The 13,412-nt window shown below is 37.3% G+C and overlaps 1 protein-coding gene across 9 annotated transcripts in view; it reads left to right on the top strand.

Moving 5' to 3' along the window:
- Pde1a (phosphodiesterase 1A) overlaps positions 1–13,412 on the top strand; it is a 280,800-nt gene that overhangs the window by 228,688 nt on the left and 38,700 nt on the right. For all 9 annotated transcript variants that reach the window (XR_003835139.1, XM_029470632.1, XM_029470625.1 and 6 more), the window contains one exon: positions 4,921–5,021. Coding sequence is in view for 8 of the 9 variants with exons in the window: in XM_029470632.1 (XP_029326492.1) it covers positions 4,921–5,021 (101 nt within the window). In the remaining variant the exon portion in view is untranslated. The remainder of the gene's footprint in view (positions 1–4,920; positions 5,022–13,412) is intronic.

Raw genomic sequence — 13,412 nt, 5'->3', positions numbered from 1 at the left:
TTTTGCAGGTAAAATGAATTCATGAATGTGTTGAGTATTTTGTCAAAATGAGATCACACTACAAATGTGACAGTTTTGGAAATGTAGTTTTAACAAGCTTTCTTCCACGGTGGTAGGTGAACACTAATTTTCATACAAATGAACATTTAGGTCTTTGGAACAAAAATGCATTACAGAGATACCAGCTAAACCTGTTCCAGTCTTTGTCACCCTTCAGATTTGGTTTGGAAAAGACTGGATCACTCCTTTAAGCGTTGAGTTGATTCCCTGCTATTTTGAGCTGGCCTCTTATCAGAGTGACATTTCTAGAGCACTCCAGTTCCAGGCCAAGGCTGTCAGGTGACTAATGCATCTGTCACCTGCAAGGTGTTCTGAGGAGCATCATCTGAAAGGGATTGTGATGGAGCTTCCTGTGTGTTAATGTCAGAGGGGAAGCCCTCAGTCCTGACAGTCAATCAGCAGTGGAGAGAGGTAGAGACTTGATGTTGGCAAGGCCACTTGCCTCCCTCTCTCTCCTTTTGTCACCTGATTAACTTGTAACCCATGCCACAGTGACAGTGATGTCCAGAAAATACATTTACTAAAGAGCCATTGCTCTGTGGAGTGATGTCAAACTACCTCCAACTATCTCTTTGAATACAAGGTCACTCTAAGGCCCTACCCAGAGCACTTTGTACTCAGTGGCTGGTGACCTTCATTCTCTCTAAGGAACTGGGTAGAAGAAAGAGAGGCAATTTGCAATCTTTCCTTTGGAATTTGCAACCCACTGCCTGGCCAGATGCCAACTCCCAGACTTTGGGATGACTCTATTTTTCTCTGATCAATCTGCAGAAGATGTGGCAGGATGCCCATGGTCTGTGGTAATGGCTTCCTTGGGAATACTGTTTGAAAGAGCGTGGGTTTAGGAGGCTGCCACCAGCTTTGAAAACATTATCTGCCACTTCTAATGTGCTAGCTCTCCATTTTGGCCTCTATTAACTCCTCACTAAAACAGAGTTAATAATACTGACCAATTCACAGACTGGTAATGAAGAGCCATTAAGTCTCACTATAAAGCACTTTGTGCAGCATCTGAAAGAAAATAAGTGTTAATTCAAGCCATATTATTATTAGCTTTCACAATGCAATACTTTTCTTGTAAAATTATAACAAACTACTGCAGGTTTTTACCCGAAAAAGTTGATGAAGAAAATGTGTCAACCCCAGCACTTTAGGCTCAAATAGTTACTAATTATGTCTCTTTAAAATGCTCTGAAGGAAAAAGAATTTCTTTAAGAACCAAGTCAATATGATTTTCTGACCTAAAATTCTCCCTAGACTAAACATATACTTTATCACACATATGCACATACATACATGGCAATTTAAATGTGAATATAGTCTTAGAGTTCTACTAACTTCTACCCATTCATATATCCAGGTAATTCAGTTAGTTATTTTGCTTTCGAATGATTAGAACACAAACAACGGTCTTGAACCACGAGGCTTACTGCTATCTACAGAAGGAAAAGAAAATACAACCCTTTTTTGTCTGAATCCTGGCTCTTGTCCCTGTGTGACCTCTGGCACACTGATCCGGTTCCACAGGACCCAGCTTTGCTATCAAACAACATAAAGATACAAATATTTATTTACTGAGTGGAAAATAGGACCAGTATAAGAATAATGGGATCTCAACGGCCCATGTAACAACATCTCTGGCCCGTCCTGTCTATCGCTGCTGTGTAAGCTGTTAGGAGCTTTCTTCTTGTGTACTTTTTTTTTTGTGAGTCAGTACTTTCTTCTTGTGTAGCAGGAGGACTGCCCACTTGAGAATTTGTCTGCCTGAGCCCTCCTTTAGGCCACATACTGTCTACAGTTTAGAGGAGGTGCAGAATCTGCATTGCTCGTGGCTCATCATTTTAACCTTGGATTTCTGCCCACCAAGGACCAGCAGATCCTCAGTGATGGACTCGGTTCTGTTCCAGATAGGAACCATGATATAATCTGACCTTGTATGTCCTAGCTTGTCCCCAGGAATTCTTTTAAAAGTCTTTGTGCTTAAACTTTTTTTTTTTTTAGCTCTAAGGACATTCACCACCAGTAACCAGTGAATCAGCTGTGAAAGAGCTAGCAGTTATTCCAAAATTCTACTTTAACTAATACAAATAAAAATATTTTTCACTTGAATGTAAATATTTATGTATTCCCAAATTTTCTCATCTAAAGGAAATCAATAAAGCCACAACCCATTAACAACTAAGTGGGGTTTGTGGAGGAGAAACTTCTTTTTGTGGGAGGCAGAGATTAACTAAGAAAAAAACAGAAAAGACATTTAAAATTAATTTTGACAGCTAGAAAGATAATAACTTCAAATAATTATGAGATAATGTGTGATTAAATCCCATCTCTAAATATACTTTGCAGCTTTATATTTGATATTGTCATAGTAGGTACTGAAAGTTGCTTTTTTTTAAAAAAAAGGAGCTAAATTTATAACTATAATCAATAAGAGATGTTAGAAGATGACAGGTGATTTCTGTTCCCTTGGAATCATGTTTCTTTGATAAACAATGGATCCCTAGGGTACCAACTTTTTAAATCTCCTTTCTCCTCAACTCATGATGGACTCAGTGGGAACTCTAGAGGGTCCCTCCCAGGTCAGCCTGTAACGCAGGCTAGTACTGAGGTCATCTTTTTCCTTCTAATGACTCAGATGGATGTGTACATGCACCAAGCAGCTAAGTCCCATTAGCTCTGAACGTCACTCCCTACACACAGGGCTTGCATAAGTCAGGTGCCATCGGTTAGGACATGCTAGCTCTCATCATCTCCATTCAATGCTTTGCAGCATAAAGTAATGACTGTAGGAAAAATGCTGTTTGCTCTGTGTTTAGATATTGGACAAGGCTTTGATAGGAACAGCACACAAATTTACTTTAAACTTTTGAAAGCTCGCAGAGAAATACTCTTTAATTCCATTTTAACAGGAACTATAGCTCAGAAGGTCAACAGCTCACTCCCCTGGGGATGAAAACGGACTCACACACTGGACTAACTGCCATCCACTCTTCTCTGCTGTTCCCCACTACATCTCTTTTATGAAAACTGATGAGATTAACCTCTACAAACAGTATCTCCTGCTGGGTGCCAAAGTCTGCCCTTAGTTCAGTGGGAGAAGCACATCTCAGTGAGCTCTAAGAGGCAATACCCATCAGCTCATCCTTCCCAACTCATGGGTCTTCAGTGACTCCTGACTGCCTTTTGTGCAAATCCAAATCCATTAATTTTAGTGAAAGAAGAGCATGACTTGGTTTCATACTCTTCTTCCTCCTTTTAACTTCATTTAATCTGGCTCTCAAACATAATAGGGCTATTGCCAACTCTGGTTCAATATAGGCCACATCAATCATATTCATCATATCGATATGATATATATGGTATCATTCTCCATTTGCTGTTTCTATGTAAAGAACTTTTACTTTCAGCCATCTTTTTTCCCCAACCATTTCCAACATCAAATCTGTCTACCAGTACCAGATTGTACCTGTATCCTGTGACCTCTTACAAACTATAAATAAAGGTCATTTGGTATTCTTCTTGTGTGTGTGTGTGTGTGTGTGTGTGTGTGTGTGTGTGTGTTTGTGTGTGTGTATGTGCACATGTGCACATATGTATGTATGCATACATACATACATATGTATATATGTGAGTATATATGTGTGTGCATGTACATGTGTGGGCATGTTTGGGCATATATGGGCTTGTGTGTGCATGTATGTATACATATGTATGTATAGTACACATATATGTATATGAGTATATATGTATGTATGGGCATGTATGTACATGTATATGTATACGTATGTGTGTATATGTGTATCTATGTATAATTGTATGTACATGTGCATGTATGGGTGTGTGTGCATGTCTGTGTTTTAGGTCTTTATGTGTTTCAAATGTATGAAAAATGTCCAAGAGAAAATTTCATCTCACATTAGAACTTTTTTCCTAACAAAAGTCCTGTTTTCTTGCAGGACTGTCCAAAAAATTATTTATGGATGGTGGTAAATTTTGTATTTTAGCTCTTCTCTGTGAAAACACTTTGCCCATGTGATTAGTAACCATGTGAAACATGCCCAGGCAACATGGCATGAGTATTTAATTTTATTATGTTTTATTTATTTTTAATTGCTGTATGTGTTATTGTATGTTAATTGAAGTGAGTAATGAACAATTCATTGAAATATTCTATAAACTATAGGAGTAGAAAAATGGTATTATACCGATGGTAAAAGAAAGACCAGTGAATATGAAATAGATGGGTCTGAATTTACATGAAATTATTCTTTCCTTTGTCATCGTTAAGTTTCACTGAATTGGAATATACATGCTATACATACAAAATTTGGCAAATTCTTGGAAACAATTCCATATCTGAAAATCTCAAAGTAAATTTCAGTTTCTCTCTTGAGAAAAATAAGTACTTTCAATTTTAAGTGGAAATTTGTTCTTATGGCATCTTCTGTATGATCTTCTACAATTATCTATTATATACATTTTAATGGAGGTGAACTTCATGTTAAAAGACCACGATATTGATATTTTCATTTACATCATGCAAAACCAAGCTAGTAAGACTGTAATCTCAAAATCCAGTTAGAGTTAACCTTTCAAAAGATGAAAAATAACTCCTTTTCCAAGTAGCATGAACAATCATATTTTGAATTTTAAATTTTGAATTTACAAAGCATGACACAATCATTGGTTTCATAAAGCATCCATTATTCACAATTAATGGAGTGAGAAGGGAAATTCATATGAAAGAAATGGGGCATTATTTTACACAACTGTGCATTCTGAACACACTAAAGATGTCCCCATAAAGAGAAATGATGATGAAGATGTTGAGTGTGACAATGTGTTTGCTTTCTTTGCTAGCACTGGCTCACTGAACTGGAAATTTTAGCCATGGTCTTTGCAGCTGCCATTCATGATTATGAGCACACAGGAACAACAAACAACTTCCATATTCAGACGAGGTAAGTGCAATGAAGTCTTAGCATTAACAAGTGAAAACTTAAAACTTGTTTTTCTTAAAAGGACAGGGCAAGGAACATAACTATAGTCAAAGTACACAATAAAAGTCAACAAAATGAGTATCCTTCTGAAATCCATTGCCATGAGCAATGGACATATGCCAACTAAAATGATATTTACATATTTTTGTATTCTTAAGAGAAGTTGTTTAGAACATGTAGATTTTATTAAGAATAGGTTTAACAAATTTTTTAGCAATCCTGCTTAAGCTTTAACAACTTAAATCCATCTACTGTTCTTTTTCAAAACCTTACATTTTGCTTGACATATTAACAACTTAAAGAACATAGATGTCTGTAGGATAAATTTTCTCTGCCAAGGCTTAGCCTAAGTAGTCACATAAGTTAGATATGTATTCACCAAGGAACATAATATAATAAATTGTGTAAGGCATTGTTTTGAGTCACAATATATGTCATAAAAGGCACACAATTTTATTTCTTAGGAAATCAAGAGATTGAAAAAAATCTCATTCCAGGACATTAGGAAGTATTTAATATAATTGAAAAATAAGATGCTTTAATGAAGGCTAAAGTGGCAGTTACTCAAACCAAAGTACTAGAGTAGACATGGATTATAGTAGCCTCTAGGGTTCCTATAACAAAATACCACCAAGTGGATGGCTTAAACAACATGCAGTTCCTTTCTGACATCTGATAATACTGGCAGTCTGGAGTCTAAGACTAAGGTGACAGAGGAGGGTTCTCTTCTAGGCCCTTCTCCCTGGCTTGCAAACAGCAACCTCCTTGTGTCCCCAAGCTGATCTTTTTCTCTCTGCATAAACCCCCTGGTGCTCCTTCCTCTTCAAATGAGGACACAATTCATACAGGATTTGGTTCTACCACTTACATTACCTCATTTATTCTCAATTTCCCCTTAATGGATATATATCCAAATACAGTCACACTGAGGATTAGAGATTCAGCGTATGAATCTGCTCTGTCTGTAAATGGAAGGTACCCTAAGTTCTTTTTAGTTAAATGGAGATACCAGTTAGAGGTAGAATTTAGTCTCGAGTAAATCAGGATGCAACTCACTTTCTGTATATAAAATGCTCATATTTTGTGATTGATTAGCCAAGATTGCTTAAGAAGGAAATAGGTATAAACAAAGTTATTTAAAAGGCAATTTGATGTGCATATTATGGTCATTAAGCAGAAACAACGTTAATAACTTCCCCACTCAGGCCTATGACCTCTGCAGCCATGGGCTTTTAACCAGGTTTACACTACCAAACATGAACTCCTTCTTGTGGTAGTGGGCTACAAATCTAATCAGAAAGTAGTTTATCATCCCTCTAACAGATGCGGCACTACTAATAGTGGGCACTTCCTGCCTGTCTGATTGGTAGTGTGCATATAAGATCTACAGCAGAGTAAGTCTATTGGTGAGAGTTCTCCTTCAGGAACCCACAGAGCAGAGCCTCTGGCACTCTTGCGGGATAGCCTTCTAGTGAGGAAGCTTCCAGACAGTTCCACCTTAATTTCTCTAAGTCTGAGACTAAGAGGATGTGATGCCTTCACAAAGAAGCTCTTACCATCTAGTTCTGGCAGGAAACTAACAGCAATGATAATTTGCCTGCGTTGTTTTGAGGGTTTGGAGACTCCATGACTATACCTCATAGGAAGGTATTCCCTGATTGGATTTTCATTTAACAACTTACAACTTATGGAAGCAACTTTATCTATCTACCCACAGGAGTACTGTCATCAAATTCTGTTTTATTTTTAATTAGTAAATCAAGTATCAGCCTTTTCATCCATTGCTTTAGCTGACCCGTCTTCTCTCACTCTTCCCAAGCTCCCTGTCCCCATTCTTACTTAAACCTATCCATTCCGCAATATCCCCCTTTACACAGTGTTAAAGATGTGTTAAATATTTTTGTTTATTCACTGGTTTTGTTTTTAAAGACTATTTCTTAGAGCAATTGTAGATTTATAGGAAACTAATCAGGGGACACAAAGTTTCTGTAAGGTCAACATAGCTACTCTACAGTTTTGCCCAATGATCAGTACCAATGTGCACAGCTTGAATTGGTATAAAGCACTATTTGCAGTTAATATTGATATGTTAATTAAGACCTTGCTTTTCTTTAGGGCTCAGATTCTGTTTGTAATTTCTATGGATTTTGATAAATGTCTAAGGAACCTCTCTGTAGCTTGCATGATTTAAGTATCTCCTTTGCTTATTTCTCTCTTCCTTTCACCACTGGGAACTGTGTTCTTCTAAAGATTGGGTTAGTTTTGACTTTTCCAAAGTGCCATGTTGAACTTAGACAGTATGTATCCTGGACTGAGTTTTTCCCACACTCAGCAACATATGTGAAAGGTTCTTCTATGTTTTCTCATGTCTTGGTAACTCATTTTTATTCTTGATATCTGAATAATATTACATAGTATGGTCCCACCACAATTGTTACAGTCACCTATCAGAAGACCATTAGTCAGCTAAATTTGTCACTTATGAGTGGAGCTGCTATTAAATAAATGTGCTAGTTTTGCATGGTTGATTCCTTAGGTTTTTAATAGAAATATTTCAACAACTAGTATTTCAGATATTAGTTTTTGCATTGCTGTTGGGAGGAAAGCCACAGTGTCTATTACAATATTTATTACACTATTAGGTATTTTAAAACTTAATGGTGACCTAAGATGACTGAAATTCAACTTCTAGGTCATCCTGTTTACATCCCACTATATATATATATATTATACCTAAAATAACTAGGATGAAGTGGCCTATGAAAGTGCACAGTCAGTGTACTGCAGTGCTGAGACTGTGGAGTTTAGAAGAGGGGCAGATTCAGTCCAGTGACTACAGATCCCTGCTCCCACAAGAGACACACAAAGGGTGGGTCCAAACTGCTAAAGCTGCAAATGGGATGGTCAGTTGATCAACAGAAAAAGCTCACACATCTGTGAAAATGTGAAGTTGCTCTGTCTAACCCACTCCTCCAGAGTGATAGAGAAATACAGGGAAAGAAGAACTTTGCGATCTGGTTATAAGGCAGGAGTGTTATTAGCTTATTTTGTAGAGTAAAAAGAACACCTTTCCTTTTACTGTATTATGACTCCAGAGAAACACTGTTTATATCAAGATTGCTTATTAAAACTTTTTTGCACCCACAGAATCTATAACAAGGATTTATATGACAGATGGGTCATTACTGAGCTGGGCTTTGTACAGGCCGACAGTCCCAGGGTTTAGAAAGGGAAGTAAGTAACCCCTAACCAGTGAGCAATTCTTGCCCTTTCTGTTCTGAACAGTGAAGACCAAAGGGGTTTTCTCCAGTGCTGTATCAGGAAATCACATGGTGCTTGCTCTTTCACTAATCACCTACAGTAGGGTGAACAGACCTAACTTACTTAAGTGTTAGTCTTCGGAGAAGTAAGAAAAGGCATAGGAATTAGGTAAGGGAAAGAAAGATGCCACAGGGAGAAGAGGGAAATAAAGAGTGATGATGGCAAGAAAAATTGGTATTGTCCTCATTTCTAGTAAGAAATAATAAAAATGACTGTGGTCTTATATTTTACTGAATTTCATATAAATTGTCTCCCAAGATCCATTTTCTTTAATGGATTCACTCTACAAGAGCTTGAAAATTCTATTAAAGGAAACTATTTCAATAACAAAAACATACAACAATAAAACATTTTAAATTCATGGTGCTACCTTCACGTTGCCAAAGGAGAAATAAGGTCAACATCGCCATAACATTAATTCTATTTTATTTTATAGTGTACATGCTATTTGGTTTTATAGGGCTTTTGTAAAATGGAGATGCATTTACCATATAAACAAAATAAGCAAGGCTGCATTTGAATTCCCTCAAGATATTATAATGCATGAAATCCTTGAAAATGTAAATAAATGGAATTAATTTTCCCTTTGTGAACAGCAAATGACGAGCTACACGTTACCATGGATACTACATGTTGCTTAGAGTCTTGTTCTTTTCTTAGCAGTAAAAGACCATCAAACATTGAGAGCATGCTGTATTCTCAGCAAGCGTGTTGGATTTATAAGACAAAGCCGTACATATTTTGCTATGCTAAATCTGATTAAAAAACACAGCTTTGCTTGTTTTTTCAGAAAGGGAGTAATCCTCATTGCCACAGCGTGTAATAACCCTGAAAATCCCACTATAGATAGGTCTGCGTTTACATGATACAAATGAGACTGTTGGAAAATCATAGTTTTTCCTATGTCCTTGGCCTTGGCAAACTTCTAGAAATACATGTTATTCAGTTAATATTGATTTGATTATCCCTCAAATATGAATTGCATACGACCTTCCTCTGTGTTGAGCTATGATTTTTAGCTAAGCCAGCTTTAGGTTGTGAGGTTGTTAGAAGATACGTGGGGTTACTAGACCTGCACACAGTTTCACTTTTATGACAGAGCAGGATGCATAATAGCGAGAGATTATTCGAGCGAATGATAGGCCAATTTGCTTATGCTGTGTTAACAAAACGAAAGGCTTGCTTTATCTGGTAGACTATTAGATAATGTTCTTGAATATACTGCTTGCAGGAGATAGATGTCAGATTTCTTTGATGTCTTCATTTTAAAATCTTATGTCTATATAAGGCAGGCAATATGATTTTATAGCACAAATAGCAAATGGTTACTAGAGTGAAGCGAATTAGTCCAGCTTTCCATGTTTTTATATTGCTTCAGGGACAACATTGGTTCCTTCTTTGTTTTTACTCACCTGCTCACCAGGAAACATTCAGCAGTAGGTGCATGCTAGGTTGTAACTAGAACTTTATCCATCAAAAGGTCAGAGGCGGTCTACTTTGTGCGACACAGTTTCCTACCACAGTGTCTTAGTCAGAGTTTCATATTGCTGTGATAAAACACTATGACCAAAAACAACTTGGGAAGGAAAGGGTTTATTTTAGCTTGCAAATATCAGGTTACTCTTTCACTGACAGAGGTCAGTCTAGGAGCTTAAGGCAGAAACATGGAGGCAAGAACTAAAGCAGAGGCCAAGTGGGGGTTGCTGCTTACTGGCTTGCTCAGACTGCAACTCACACCATCATCCCAGAGAAGGCATGGCCTACAAAGGGAAGGGCCTTCCCACACCAATCATTTATCAAGAAAATGGCCCACAGGTTTGCCCACGGGCCAATGTTATGAAGGTATTGAGAGTTCTTTCTAATTATTCTACTTTATATCAAATTCACTTAAAACCAACCAACACACATGGCAAATGTATCTAGCAAGAAGGAGGAATGCCAGAGGGATTAGGTTCTAGGGGCCATATTGTAGTGAAATTGCTATGGGCTTTAATTACTGTAGGCTGCTGCTTCTTTTCACTGTGCTAACCTGTGTGTGTGGCTCACCACCTGAAGACACTGCACATAGGGGTTCTGCTTCCATTCTGTGCCTAACTCTAGGAGGAGACAATAAAGAAGCCAACACTCCACTTTACAGGACTAAGAGTGCTTGCAGCTGATCCATACATAATGCCAGAGTATCAAGTCTATCCAGATAATTTGAAGTAGAGTTTAAATTATATGAAAATATAGGCAGGAGAGAAATAAAAGCCCTTTGATGCATTCAACAGCTTAAGAGTAAAATTTGCTGTAAACTTGTATTGAAAAACAAGTTTCTCTATTTGAATTTACAGTGAGTACATCTGTAACATTCATATTTAATTACAGGATTGTGTGGGAGAAAGTGATTTCCATCATCCTCTTTATCCCCTAGCCAAAGTAATTTGGGGGTCAAAGGAATGATGATGTGTTTAAGTACTTGAAAGGGCAAAAAAAGGCTAATCATTCACTGATGGAATAATGATGAGCTAAATATTTTCTCTTGGATATTTAGGCTATCTCATAGATATTAGCATTATAATTGGGAAGGAAAGGGCATATAGATATTTAAAGTATAATAATTAAGGGGAAAATTAGCATCATGACCAAAATTATCTCAAGCATGCAAGCCATCTTTGGCTTGAAATTGAAAAACATTTGAAATTCAATGCAAAATCTAAAGAAGAAATGGAGTGATGCCAAGATATGCAGAAAAGTATTTGACAAAATCCAAAATCCTTTCATGGTCAAATTCAATAAGCTAGAAAGAGCGTGCATTATCCTTAACACGAGAAAGAATATGCCCAAGAGAATGGTACTCATTGGGTGCTGAGAGTGCAGGTAAGAGACCTTGGTCAAAGAACCTAAAAATTTCACCTAGACAAGAAGAGTAAGCTAACAAGAGGGATTATATGACAAAGAGACTGCCATTAATAGCAATGTACTACATTCTGGGAAACGACCAGGAGTAGACATTAAATATTTTACAGAAATAGTAGTATATGAACTAATGTATAATATAAATCAGTCTAGCTATTGAGCAATGTATTGTCTCACAAGGTTATGCTATAGCAAATCTGTGCCGTTTTTTCATTTTAAGATTTGTAAATACACTGGAAACATAAGCATCTACAAGGATATAGGGATATCTTTATATTAAGGAAGAAATACTGTTATCTTTGTTACATGGCTTTGTAGCATATTTGAAAAAAAAATACAAACTAAGAACCTTAAAGCAAACCCTACAGCTGAAGTGATACAGTCTGGTTGTAGGATACAAGTTCAATGAGTTGTGGCATTCTGAGTCTACAGCTCTATTATCTACCAGAGTCAAACTGATGGAATTTCTCTTTGAAAATATAATACCATTTACATTAGCATCCTCAAACTGAAATACTTAGTATAAGCATAACAAAATGTGTAGAAAAATCTAGAAGAGGAAAACCATTTAATTTTAGCAGAAGAATCCAGAAGGTTCGAGGACACCAAGAGAACACAGCTCACAAACATCGACTAAGAAAGACTCCCAGGCTCTCCAGAGACTGAAACAGCAGTTTGGGCACCAGCATGTGTGTCATGTGTCTGTGCTAGGTCCTCTGCACATAAGTTGTAGTGTTACCCTGGTGGTTTATGGGACTCCTAACAGTGGGAGTAGGGGTATCTTCTGACTCTTCTTGGGACCCTTTTCCTCCCACTGGGTTGGCTTGCCCAGCCTTGATAGGAGTGTTTGTGCCTAGTCTTATTGCATCTTGTTAGGCAATGTTTGTTTTATATCCCTGGGAGGTCTGCTCTTTTCTGAAAGAAAATGGATGGAGGAGTGGATGTTAGGGAGAGGGAAGTGCAACTGGGAAGAGTGGGGAGGGGACAGCAGTGGGAGAGGAAACTTTAGCGGGATGTATGGAAAACAAAAATTTAAAGGAAAACAGAAAAAAAAAAAAGATTCTGGCAGACGAACCAAACCGAAGAGGTAAATCTTGTTCATGGACAGAAATCTTCAATTTGGTCAAAATGTTATTCAACCCAAGCCCCAATCGGACTTTTTAATATACTTGGTTTTTAGTTTTTGTTATGTTTGTTTGTTTTTTGAATTTTGTTTGCTTGTTTGTATATTTTTTAAAGATTGTATGGAGAAAGAAGAGCTCCAGAATAGACAATACAACATGGGATCAAATTAGAGTACTATTTCCCCTCACTTCAACATTTACAACTGTGAAAATTCCTGGCAAGAAACACACCTTGCACTCAGCCTTCTGCAAGGCTAATTAACTGATTAAGCAGTCATCAAGGTGGACAGATTAGAATGTTGGCAGTCTAGAGCCAGATTATATAGGGACAGTTTAAGCCTCCTTCATAGCCATTTATCGACCTCTTCTGCATGTGTTCTAACAACTTTGTAGCCATTATTAAATCCTGTGGAATGTACACACTTCCAACCTCTTTTCACAACCAAAGGGCTGAGAGTATTATCAGCTGGCATTGGAGTCTGAGAGCTGCTTTTTTATGCCCCCCCCCGCCTGACGCTTCTATATTTGATATTTTCAAAACATCTTGAGCTTTCAATTTTCTTTGTTCTTCACTATAAAGGTACACAGAATTTCTATGATGCTAAAACATGGAATTTGGGGGTAACTCAAATTTGTATTTTTGAATCATGATCATTCACAGTTGGCTCTAAAATAAACTCTTCTTTGATATGAGAGATGTGGATTAGTATAGACTTCAATGCTGTAACAATCAGAAAGTGTGGTGTTAGTGAAAGGACAGACAAATGGAACAGTTTAGAAAGTCCAGAAATGGACCCATAACATTTAGTCAATTGCTTTTTTTCAAAACACTTATTTTATTTAATTATTTTATTTCTTTTATTACTCATGTGTATATATGTATGTCGTGTGAGCTGGTTCCAGTAGGGGCCAGAAGAGGGAGTTAGGTCTCATAGTCCTGGAAATGCAGGCAGCCTGAGCCTCCAGACACTAGTATTGGCAATTCGGTTTGGGTCTTCTGGAATGCTTT

This window comes from Mus caroli, chromosome 2 (assembly GCF_900094665.2).
Source record: "Mus caroli chromosome 2, CAROLI_EIJ_v1.1, whole genome shotgun sequence".
In the NCBI taxonomy this organism is placed as follows: domain Eukaryota; kingdom Metazoa; phylum Chordata; class Mammalia; order Rodentia; family Muridae; genus Mus; species Mus caroli.
The sequence above is the reverse complement of the archived record's forward strand: the minus strand, read 5'-3'. Positions and strand labels throughout refer to the sequence as shown.